Source organism: Austrofundulus limnaeus, unplaced genomic scaffold, assembly GCF_001266775.1.
Source record: "Austrofundulus limnaeus strain Quisiro unplaced genomic scaffold, Austrofundulus_limnaeus-1.0 Scaffold226, whole genome shotgun sequence".
NCBI classification, from domain to species: Eukaryota; Metazoa; Chordata; class Actinopteri; order Cyprinodontiformes; family Rivulidae; genus Austrofundulus; species Austrofundulus limnaeus.
Genome location: NW_013952628.1, coordinates 523,154 through 536,150, shown reverse-complemented (window position 1 = coordinate 536,150; position 12,997 = coordinate 523,154). Strand labels below are relative to the sequence as shown.

Sequence of the window (12,997 nt, the reverse complement as noted above, 5' to 3'; positions counted from 1 at the left end):
ACACACACACACACACACACACACACACACACACACACTAAAACACAACAAACACACATTTTAGTCCACTAAAGATGCTCTTGTTAATTTCCGTCCACACTGTAGCTCACATACACACACACACTAGAGTTGGGCAATATTGGCAAAAAAATTAATCCCGATTAATTGTGGTATTTAGCCAAGAACGATTAATTTGACGATTAATCCCCTGGAGTCCCTGGACACCTTTATGTCCTGTCACATGACCAATTTAGTGGGAAAGATTTGCTCTTCATATAAATTTATTCTAAATTGTGTCAAAATTACAGACTTCATGCTTCAAATTTTAAATTGTGTTGATAAATAAATTACATAACTTTTTTTTATGTTCGTCATATTTGAAGCCTGCTGGCATTAATCATATTAATTGTCAAGTGCCAAAAAATAATCGATTCATGTTCTACTGACGATTAATTGCACACAATATGATAATGCCCAACCCTAACACACACACACACACACACACACACACACACACACACACACACACACACACACACACACACACACACACACACATATTTTTGTTGTTGTTTCCGCTCCCGAAGGAGTAAGACACTTCTTCCTTCTCTCCTGCCCTTCCTTATCTTTCCCTGCTTTGCTGCTTGGAGCCTTCTCTACATTTTTCATCCGAAATAAGAAATCATGGATATTTTTTTATTTTTATGGATTTGGTTAGCTGGACTCTCAATAAAATTCTTGGAACAAAGTTTTTTTTTCTTCCATGGGAGGACATGTTAAAGGTGGGACCTCTGTTCTGGATATATATTTGGACTCTGATCACTGGATTCTACAGATTGGCTTGGTGGTCTCCTGGTGTTCTGCAAATCACCGTCGGTGGCTTTTCATCTCCTGGCTGACTGAACAACTTGATGGGTGGCCATATTCTATCAGAACTCTGACATTTTGCCTTGAGCGAAGCTGGACTCGGTCTGCAAGCGGTTCTATTGAGGGTCGCGGACCGGCTGTGGTCCCTGGACTTTGCTGGCCAGATGGAATTGATCTGGGAGGAAGCTGAAGAATCGGCTCGGCAGATTTTGTCCACACCATTTTGCCTGATTGAAATCGCCACCTTGAGATGCACCAGCAGGAACTCTAAAGCAGATGGAAAATTGTTGTCTGCTTGTCTCTTCTGTTCCAAAACAACTGATTACAGAATCTGGATCTCCCCGACAATGGCCTCGGATCTGTTGACTAAATTCTTCCTGGATGGATGTGTCGACAAAGGCTCTGCCCCCCACCTTCCCCCCTCCTCTCACCCGTCTAATTCTGTTTTTCCAGAGCAGGCTGAAAGCTGCACAGAAATGAACAGTTCCATTAAAATTTTTATTTTTTGTCACTTCAGTAGAAAACGAAACCAAATATTATTAGTTTATTTAGTTTATTTATTTCTTCATCATCAGTGACTTATTTTTTTTTTGGTTTAATAAACAAATATAGTCCCTTCAAATTACAACAGCTTTCCCTTTTAACAAAAATACATTGGATGTTAGAAGGTAACACATTTTTATGAGCTTTATACATAACCTGCAGAATATGATATTCAACCAACTCATCAAATTTTAATATATATATATTTTTTAATTTTCTGTTCCTCCACAGAAAACTGTGGACTGCATGACGACCATGTCCGTTCCCTCCACGCTGGTAAAATGCCTCTACCTGTTCTTTGACCTGCCCCTCATGGCCGAAGCGCCCGTGGCCCCCCCGGCCCCCCCGCCCCCACCCAACCAGGAGAAGGCTCTGGGCCAGGGCCACACCCAGCCGGAGCTGCCCCTGGGTGACCGCAGGGCTCTGCTGCAGAAAGTCTTTGTCCAGGTGAGCCTCTGTTACAGGTGTTCTGAATCACTTTGATGATGTTAAATCCTGCGGGTTTGAAGAGTTTTCTCTTCATTAACGCCACTTTCAGACGACGTCATCGCTTTGATCTCTAAGATGAGAGGCTTCAGTTTCAAAGCAGCTGAATTCTCTTCTGTTTCCGTTCTCGTGCAGATCCTGGTGAAGCTGTGCACCTTCGTGTCCCCTGCAGAGGAGCTGGCCCAGAAGGACGACCTTCAGCTGCTGTTCAGTGCCATCACCTCCTGGTGCCCCCCCCACAACCTGCCCTGGAGGAGGAGCGCAGGGGAGGTGCTCACCACCATCTCCAGGCACGGCCTCAGCGTCAACGTGGTCAAATACATCCACGGTACGAACAACACGTAGCTGGGCCACGTGCTCGCTGGACCGGGTCGGCTGCTCTAAACTGCTGTGAAATGAGACGGTCCAGCCTTCGTCTGACGTCGGCTTCACGTGGCTTTGTGTGACCACGTGTGACCCCATTAGTGATCAGTTTCATGTCAGACTCAACATGTGTCGGGACATGAATTTACACGTCTTTTTACTAAAAGAATAACTTCACAGTTAAAACATTACACGTAAATAAATAATAATAAAAAATACATTAATTAAGTTTTGCTCCAGTATCTATGACAGAGTATTAGAACCACACAAAGTTGTTTTTAATTATTACGACAATAAAGTCTTAATATTATAAGATTAACGTTGTTATTTTATGAGAAGAAAGTCTTAATATTATGAGAAAAAGTATTAATCTTACATGTTGTGTCCATTTTCCTTTAATTTCCTTCTTATTTTCCTCACACCTGCTGTGTGCAGCCATGTGTCTGTGTTTATAAAGTAGTCTTTGATGAACTGGATCACTCTTAGATTAATATGATTTCGTCCAAATTAACTATGCGACGACTAACTCCTAATTTACACTACATGCGTTCCGTCTCCACTCTGCTCTGGTCCGACCTCCGCAGCAAATACACACCCATTATAACCAATGAGAGTGCGCACGGCGGCGCAGGGCTGATGGCAATCCGGCAAAATTAGATCTGATCCTATTTCTGCCGGACACCGGAGCTGCGCCGGGGTCAATTTTTAAAGGTTACGTCGCACCAACAGGAAAAGAAACGAGCACAACATCCGTATTTTCAAAATAAGATGTTTTTAGGCGTAATAATTTGTCGGAATAATGTCGAAATCCCAGCTATATTAATCAATATATGGATATATTTCTACACAAATGCTGTCAGAATGTATTGTTCTGTTTGGGAAGCAGATAAAAACATGTAGATGATGCATATGTGTACACACACGATACACATGGATTTTATTTTGAAATCAGAAGTTTAAAAAAAGACGACAGCGATACAGTTTCAACCATAGATATCAAAAGCTTTTATATCAATGTTTTCAGCTGTGTTTGGAGTTCGTCTTTCACAGAATTAATTATTTTTTGCTCTGACTTCCACACTTATCACTGAATTTATCACACGATCTCCTTCCTCCACACGCTTCCTCCTCTGTGTCGCACCGGAGTGGAACGAAGCGGAGGCTGTGTAAATTGAGACACGAACAGCTGCGACCTGCGCACCGCAGCGGAGCGGAGACGCGTGTAGTGTAAATCCGGGTTAAATCTGTCAGTGCATCCATTAATTACAAGCTTCAGTTTATAGTTGTTTGCACAATATCCATGTCCTGCTGCTGATAATTTGATGCTAATGTGCTAAAAGATTAGATATTTATTTTTAAGCAAAACTAAAAAACAACTTGACAACATTCCTCATTTTAATGCAGTGATAACTGCATGCTGTAAAGACTAGAATATTATGACTTTTTTTCACGTAATATTACGACTTTAATCTTATTATGAATGTATTTTCCTAACTTACAGTTGCATTTCTTTTATTTAACATCATATTGAAGCATAAATTCATCAGCTAAGTTGCTAAACTTACTTTTAAAAACAAATCCTTTGGTCCGTGGTGAATTTCCAAACTACGCCAACTCATTAATGTATGCAGTAATGTATGCATCTGACACTCATGAGGACCCAGACCATGAACTGAGACACAGCCAAAGTGGGATACACAGAGAAGACATTAAAAAACAGAAATAAAATAACCGTAGTTGTCTTGAACCCGTTGGTTGAAGCTGCTGATCTGTAGTTTTGACTTGGAACCGGGATGTAGCTGCGTGTTTGGTTTGTGCCGTCACTCATGACTTTACGTCTGTTTCTCCACATTTCCTCTCTTCCAGAGAAGGATTGTTTGTCCACATGTGTTCAGAACATGCAGCAGTCAGATGACCTGTCCCCTCTGGAGATCGTGGAGATGTTTGCCGGCCTCTCCTGCTTCCTCAAAGACTCCAGCGACGTGTCGCAGACCCTGCTGGATGATTTCCGGATGTGCCAGGGTTACGCTTTCCTCTGCGACCTCATGCTCAGGTAGTTTCACTTCCTGCAGCTCCTAAACATCTTGTTTTTTTCATGTATGAACATTGAAACGACTCGCTCCTGTTTCCAGACTGGAGCTGGCCAAGGAGGAGGAGTCCAAAGACGCCCTGAAGGACCTGGTCAACCTGGTCACCTGCCTGTGCACGTACGGGGTGATGGAGCTGAAACCTGCTGGGCTGACAACCGGAGCCCCCTTCCTGCTGCCGGGATTTATTCTCCCTCAGCCAGCTGGCAAAGGTTTGATGATCTTACTGTGAAATGGGAATTATTATGTTAGTGTTCATTAATGATAATTTTATTTATTGAAAAGGTACAGTGAGTCATGTAGACCAGGGGTGTTAAACTCAGTTTCACTGAGGCCACATGAGCGTTATGGCTGTAATTAACTTGGACTAAACCAGGAATGTCCAAAGTGTGGCCCCTGACTTCAGTTCAAGAATTATACTAATTTGTTTACAAATTTGTTCCCCCCGGCACAGGTAAGTAAATAAATAAATAAATAAATAAATATAATATAATATAATATTCACAAAGTAAAATCTTATAATAAAAAATATTGGCAACAATACCAATCATTCGTCTTTAAATAACCAGACTCTTAGCTTTTTCCACGTCTATGACTTCTACTCAAAAGCTGATTTTGCTGCACTTCAATCTGCTTTAAATTATAAAACAAATTTGTCTAAATGCAGCAAGCATTTTCAACAAAAGAGTGGCATAAATCCTGATTTTATTGATCAAAATGGCTAAACTGGGTTATTTTTTTCTCCAATTGAAACCTAGAAAATTGCAAAATTTCTTTCAACCTGCAAAACACTTTTAAAGTTCTCGATCTGGATTAATGTACGTGTCCTTTTTCCAGTAATAAATCTGACTACTTTTATGTTTAATTAAAGTATTCAATGCTTAGTTTATTGTTGAGCAGGTAAAAGAAAAATGTTTTTGGCCTTCAAGTCCTTCTGACTTTGATTTTGGCCCATGTGACAAAATGTTTGGACAGCCCTGGACTAAACGTCTCATTTCTAAGCACAGCTGACAAACAATAAGTGAGCTCTACCTGGTGTTTCCTGCATAGAAACAGTGTTTTAACACGTCCTCTTATAAACACTGAAAAATACTACTGACTAAATGTGAAGTAAATAAAACAGAAATACTATTAAAAGAAAAAGTAAGAGAGTTTTACTCACAGTTGAGTAAACTCTCCCACTTTCCTACAGGGAATTCCCACTGGAAGGGCAGTTTAAATTGACTTGTAACTGACTTGTTACTGGGGAAATTCCCACTTCCCAGTACAACTGGACCGCAGCAAAAGTAGCGAACAAAAATACGGCTACATGGAGATTTGACACTGTGATTTTAGCTACTTTTTGAACCCTGTGCAGCTCCACCTAGTGGTGGGAGGCAGTCACATGCATTGTGGGAGATGTAGTTTACGGTCAATGCTGGATTTAAAGCAGCTTGAAATCAATTGAAATCAGCTCTCATTACTAAAGAGAATAAATAGTTTTGCTACATTCCTGCTTTTTGTTTTTCTGTTAGCTGTAGTTTGTTGTATATTCAGAACTTAAACACATATGTTTGTTTTTCTGTTAGCTGTAGTTTGTTGTACTTTCAGAACTTTAACATATTTCACTGCAGATATCTCCACCTGACAGATCAAGGTGTCACAAAAGCTGCATTCTTTGATTTTTTTTTTCTCTCCATGCTGGTTTTCTGGTGAACATTAAGCAGAACTTCCTCTAATCAGGTGTTTGGAACTAATTTCCTGCCACAAATGGATGATTTTTTATTTATTTAAATCATCATTTCTGATGTAACTCTTACATCTTGTGACTATCAGTTCCCTCAGCGCTGTGCAGCAGACAGGAATCATTTCTTGTTTCTGTCGTCTCGCAGCCTGATCTTAATCTCTGAAATGACTTGGATGCTCGGCTGATCCCGGCAGCACCGCCTGTTGACAGTCGCTGTGGTAACGCTGCTGCTCGTCACCATGAACCCGGTGAATACAGATGTGTTCTGATGCAGAGCTGGTTCTGTTGTTGACACAATTGTCACGTTTACCTCCTGAACCTGTCCGGTGTGACCTTTTGTGTCTTAGTTTCCAGCATCAGCAGGTTCTGCCTCACTTTTGATTTTAAAAATGCGCAAATACATCTTTTCACACTAAAAATGACAGACTTTAAATATTTACACTTTGGTTTTCCGGCATTCTGGACCAGGAAAAGCCTGTTTAGTTCGTGTGTGAGCACAGAGAGATGCTAACAGGATGTTTGAGTGACAGTTCTGTGTGCAGTGGTTTGGTGGGGAGGAGGGGGTCTGCTTACACGCCTAATTAACCTGACACATTCTCTTTAGGGGGGCTGCCCTCTGCGGATTAAACATTTCAGAGTCAGTTTTCTCATGGTGATATTTTCTGTTTGAACACTGACGTCACATCAACTCTTAAATGGAGTTTATAGATACAGTGTAGAGCAGGGGTGCCCAAGCTTTTTCCCAGAGAGGGACAAAATTAACTTCTATCTGAGGGACAAATTGAATAATAATTTTATAATAATTATTAATTGATAATAATAACAATTGAATAATAATTATTAATTGATAATAATTGAATAACTTAAAACATGAAATATGTTTAACAGCCAAAGCAGTGGACCATGTTTTATTTATTTATTTATTTATTTATTTGTGGTTTTTATTTAGAAAGTGCCCCTGGAAAACATTTGATGTAAGCTTGGGCAGCAAAGACTCATGGGACATTTCATAAATTGATAAAATATGAGTTTTTGTGGTCGTTTAAAGCTGAGATTCTCAAACTGGGGTCTGCGAGCCATGTCTTGGGAGCGTTCAAAAAATGTCAATAAATTGTTAATTTGTTTTTAATTTTAATAATTGCATATAGGGAACGATGCACTAGTAAAACAAAGACACTAAACCAAACAAAAGTCATATTCTTATGGCATTTAAGGGTTAAAATATTGGTTTAAAATGGGGTTCATGAGAGGTCCCTGGAATTTTTTCACCCTTGTAATGGGGACCCCAGACCCAAACAGTTTGTGAACCCCTGATAAAGTATAAAAATCTGCAGGTGGGCCAAATGAAATGGCTTGGAGGCCAGTTCTGGCCCACAGGCCCCACTTTGGGCACCTTTAGTGTAGAGAGAGAAACAACAGATTTAACTCATTCTGCTGACAAATAATCAGAAACTCTGACTGGTCTGCAGCTCGTTCTATAAACTCAAACATCTGTGAGGGTTCTCAGTAGCTTTAATGATGGACAGGAAGTCAAATATCTGAGGAGGAAACTTGTTTTTGGCAGAAACTAAAGATTTGCAGACGTGATGATTATTGTCTGGTTTTCATCAGGATGTTTGTTCTTATTAAAGTTGATTAAAACTCAGATTCATCAGTCCAACAGATGTTTGGACGATGTTTAAAAACCCAACAAGATAAACAAGCTTGTTTTCCTGTCGAAGAATTTATCGTCTTCATCTGGAAGGAATATTATCCCCTTTTCTTCTTCTTCTGATTTTATATTGAGACGTTGTAGTTTTTGGATTATTGATTCATTTCTTTAGTTTTGGATGTGCCAAATCACTCAGAAACAAAACAACAGCAGAGTTTTATTTATTTATTTATTTATTTATTTATGGAAGCACACATGTTTGCTGGAGATCATTTTTATAGTTTAGTTTTTGTTTTACTTTGTATTTGTTGTTTCACATTTAGCTGAGTGTAAGACAGGTAAACACTGGGAAAAGGCCAGTCTGTGTTTCCCTCCTCACCATTTTAGTTGTTATGACCCCCGCATGCGATGTCATATTGTTTTTGTACTGTTTATTTATTTATTTTATTTTTTATTTTTTCAGTGATTTTTGGTCAACCGTAGCACAAAAACAGCTGCACCGGTCAACATGAAATTTGTCAGGACTGTAGATGAGTCTGACCTACACTGCACCAGCCAACGGTTTTACAATACACCCCATATTTGAGGAGGGGGCTCCTTTTAAAGAGGGGGTGTCAGACATGCAAAAATGATTATAGCTCAAAAATTATTAAACATAGGAGCTTCAGATTTATTTTGTTGTTTAGCTCTGATGAGGGGCTATCCATCAGTTCCCCCCCCCCACACACACACACACACACACAAAAAAAAGACCCCCACCCAAACCATTACAATTTTGGGATGCACAAAGTAGCATGACGTTTATTAGGAATAAAGACTTCTGAGTTCTGGTGCAGCGTGTGGGGGTCATTATGTTACCGCTATGCGGTGTCTAGTTTTGTATCTAATAGTTTTTCTCTGTGGTTTTCTCAGGTCCCGCTCTTTGTTTTTTTTAAACCTTTAGATTTTTTTCCCACCAGAGTGATGCGGCTCTGCTAACATGTCGACTCGCTCTCCTCCCCTCCCTGCAGGTCACACGGTGCGGAACATCCAGGCCTTCGCCGTGCTGCAGAACGCCTTCCTGCGGACTAAAACCAGCCGGCTGGCCCGCATGCTGCTGGACGCCATCGGGAACATCTACGCCGCCGAGCCGGCCAACTACTTCATCCTGGAGTCGCAGCACACCCTGTCGCAGTTCGCCGAGCGCGTGGCCAAGCTGCCCGAAGCCCAGGCCAAGTACTTCGAGCTGCTGGAGTTCGTGGTGTTCGGCCTGAACTACGTGCCGTGCAAGGAGCTGTTCAGCGTCAGCGTGCTGCTGAAGGCCAGCACGTCGCTGCCCTGCAGCGTCACCGCCGTGAGGATGCTGCTGAAGCTGACCCGGCACGACCCCGTGTTCAGCGACGTGCTGCGGGAGGTGGGCCTGCTGGAGGTGCTGGTCAACCTGCTGCACAAATACGCCGCCATGCTCAAAGACCCGGCCTCGCAGCAGCAGCAACCGCACAATAACGACCAGGGTGAGCGTGTTTTTACTAATGAACGTGTTTGTGTTCAGGCAACAAATGCAGCTCTGCAGACTGAACCAGCTCTATATTATTTATTTGTTTCAGCCGACTGTAAAAACAACACAGTAGCAGAGGAGCAGAAACAGCTGGCCTGGCTGGTGATGGAGACACTGACGGTGCTGCTGCAGGGCTCCAGCACCACCAACACTAACGCAGGTAAACACGCTCACACACAGTTTACTACAACCAGGGTGAGTTTGTATGGAGCACCAAAACTAACATAATTAGAAATAAAATCAGAAATATATAAAAGGACCAATAAATAAATAAATAAATACACTTAAAATGCAACAATTACATTAAAATGAGAACTTTACCTGATGATTTATAATTTAACTGACCTTCATATTTATTTTTCCAGCTTAGTTCCAATAAATTCTATAGTATAGGTCAGGGCTTCTTAACCTTTTTGACCTCGGGGCCCAATGTGTTGAACATCAAGTGGCACGAGGTCCAGTTAGACATTACCAATGTATGGATCAAAATGATAATTATTATAAATCTTGGTTTAATTTTTATTGTATTTGCTTTATAACTAAACTATCATAACTAACATAACTAAATTTAATACACTTACAGTTTAAAAGTAAAACTCCTGTCAAATAATCACAAGACATGATTATGACAAACATTTTTATATTGTAACCTGCCCAAAACAATTATTTGAACAAATACCAAACTAGAAGTTAAAATGTTAAGCTTAGGTTTAGCTTTAGCTTCCGACATTTTTTTGGTCAATTTAGCTTTTCAACGTTAACAAACTAGGAAATTTGTGTAGCGGTTTAGATGTTGTGAAGCTAATATTTTGGTTAGCTGTGCCCACTACTGTTTGTTAGCATCATTCCAGTATCTTTACCCACTTCTTCCTCTCTCAAAGAGGGTCAGTGGTTTCCAGGTCCAGCAGTCATTGTGCGAGGGGCGGGGCTACACATGCATGTTTTTTCATCAAACTGTTTGTAGATTGACACGATGGACATGTTAAGTGTTTGTCTCCTCCTCTCAGCTTTGTTCAGGGAGTTCGGCGGCGCACGCTGCGTTCACAACATCGTGAAGTACCGTCAGTGTCGGGAACACGCCCTGCTCATCATCCAGCAGCTCGTCCTGTCGCCCAGCGGTGACGACGACATGGGCACGCTGCTGGGCCTCATGCACTCTGCACCGCCCAGCGAGCTGCAGCTGAAAACGGACATTCTGAGGGTAACAACACAAACCGTCTGTCCTGTTGGACCACACCATCACCCAGAACCTTACTCTCCTGGGATTTAATTAAACTGTCAAGTTCAGGTTTTGACCTTGATTTGAATGCTTATCAAATATTCAACTCCTGAAATTATCTATTTTTCTTCCATACATTTTCTTCCATACTTCCATACGTTTTTCTTCCATACATTTTTATTCTATAGATTTTTATTTCATACATTTTTATTCCATTCATTTTTCTTCCATATGTTTTTATTCCATACATTTTTTTGGCACATATCTCGTTCCACATTTTTTATACTATTTCCATGTCATATATCAAACCGTTCAGCTCCTTTGTGATATTCTAACTAAAACTTTTGGTATTTCATTAAACTTAAGCTTTTACAGGTTTTAGCTTTTTTGGCAACTTTTTTCTCATTGAAAATGAAAGGAGCTGTCTTCAGTATCTTTAAAACCCTTGTTTCTAAATCTTTACTGTACTTTTAATTTTTCATGCTTGTTCTGCTTCTTTCTGCTAGTTTCAGCTGTTGTTGTGGTTTTAGCTATTTTCAATTAATTTGAGCTTTTTTCAGCTAAATTCACCTTTGTGACAATTTTGACTTCTTGCTGCTTAATTCAGCAAACATATGCTTTCTCTTTCTTTGTGTTAATTTTAGCTAATTTTTAAGTTTTTTTTAATCAAAACTTGCAGCTTTTTTGTTATTTTCTACTTTTTCTGCCTATATGAGTTTTTAAACTGTTTTTATCATCTGTCTATGAAATCCATCTTGTTTCTTTTATTTTTAGTTATATTTCTGCTTTCGACACATTTTTGTTTTTTTATATCGATTTTTCACTTATTTTCTTTTATTCGTACTTACAGCAAACATCAGCTGTTCAAATTGAACTCATTTTCAGCATCTTAGCAGCTTTTAGCAAAAATAAAAAATAAGCGTTCACACTTCATTTTCACAGGAAATGCAAGTTGTTTAATTTTAGAATATTTCTCATGTGAAAATCTGTCTGCACCAGGAGCTGGGTTCAGTAAACTCCAGTGAGCACACCGAGCAGAGAAAGTCAGTGAATTCAAAAATCAATAGATATTTCTGTAGCCTTGCTCACAGTAATTGCTTCAAAGCAGGATCTTGCAGGGTTAGGTGCACGTAAAAGCTTGTAGTGCACTCTCTCACAGGATGAGAGGCCGGCTCATTTTCTCAGGCGTAATTGCATTTTTAAGTTCCCCTCCTTCAGATCAAGTTAATCTCCTGCCTTCAGGAGGCTTTGACTGGATTATTTATTCTATTTCACTAATCTTGGATTTTACATTTTGCCATATAAGGGTGTGCAGACACTTTCATCCAATTTAGTTGATTAGAATAATTTTTCCTCAACTTTTCCTCTGAGCACAGTGAGATTTAACTGATCTGTTCCTGAAGGCCTCCTGTTGGAGCACAGCTGCAGCCTGCTGGTAATTCCCCAACATGAAGAACAGGAAGAAAACGTCTCCACCATCCTGTGACCGCTCTCACAAAACTTTGCTGACTTTGCTGTAATACAGCAGGAAACAGCTGATCTGTGTTGCAACAAATCACTGTTTAACTTCCCTTTATTCATTCATCTTCAGCTGGTACAGATTCAGACTTTTTTCGGTTATTTTCTCAAATTATTTCACCTTTTATATCAAAATCAACAAATATGGGATTAAATAACATTTCATGACAGTTTAAATTATTTATTTAGTCTTTTTCAGGCATCAGTAAAAATTAACAAAACTCTGGCTAAAAGCTATAAATGGCAGAGCAGTAGCTAAAAGGTAAATGTGGCTAAAATCAGCAAATTGAATGCTAAAGCTAAAAGTAACAAGACAGCAGTTGAAATTAGCTTAAAGTAGTAAAACAAATGCTAAAATTAGGATAAGCAAATTAGTTAAATTGGCTAAACTGTAGCTAAAAGCAATAAGTGGTAGAACGGTAGCTAAAAGGCAAATGTGGCTTAAAAGTAGCTAAAATTAGCTCAGCATATGCTAATGTTAAAACCAGCAAGGCAGGAGTTGAAATTAGTCAAACACTGCGTTAAAGTAGCTAAAACAGATGCTAGAATTAGGATAAGCTAATTATTAAATTAGCTAAACTGTAGCTAAAAGCTATGAGTGGCTGAACAGTAGCTGAAAGGTAAATGTGGCTCAACAGTAGCTAAAATTAGCAAAACTTTTATGAAGTTAATACTTGCAAGATAGCAGTTGAAAATAGCCAAATAGTATCTTAAAGTAGCAAAGCAGATGCTAACATTAAAATAAGCAATATAGTTGTTAAATTAGCTAAACTGTAGCTAAAACTGTTAGTGGCAGAACTGTAGCTAAAAGCTAAAAGTGACAGAACATTATCAAAATAATAATATATCAAACTTATACAGTGCTTTTTTAGAACACTAAAAGACACTTTATGGTTTCTTTAAGCTACATTGTAGCCACAGCTGCCCAGGGGGCGGGGCTTTTATGCACTGACGCCACAGGAGCCTCTGACCACCACCAGCATGTATATGTGTGTATATA

General features: G+C 39.7%; 1 protein-coding gene across 5 annotated transcripts in view; it reads left to right on the top strand.

Annotated features, from left to right (window-relative positions):
• The window catches only part of wdfy3 (WD repeat and FYVE domain containing 3), a gene marked incomplete at its 5' end in the record, with an annotated part of 96,713 nt that overhangs the window by 9,658 nt on the left and 74,058 nt on the right, over positions 1-12,997 (top strand). For all 5 annotated transcript variants that reach the window (XM_014019682.1, XM_014019683.1, XM_014019685.1 and 2 more), the window contains 7 exon segments: positions 1,642-1,857; positions 2,032-2,224; positions 4,126-4,312; positions 4,392-4,558; positions 8,734-9,216; positions 9,310-9,420; positions 10,268-10,461. In XM_014019682.1, the coding sequence (XP_013875136.1) occupies positions 1,642-1,857; positions 2,032-2,224; positions 4,126-4,312; positions 4,392-4,558; positions 8,734-9,216; positions 9,310-9,420; positions 10,268-10,461 (1,551 nt within the window).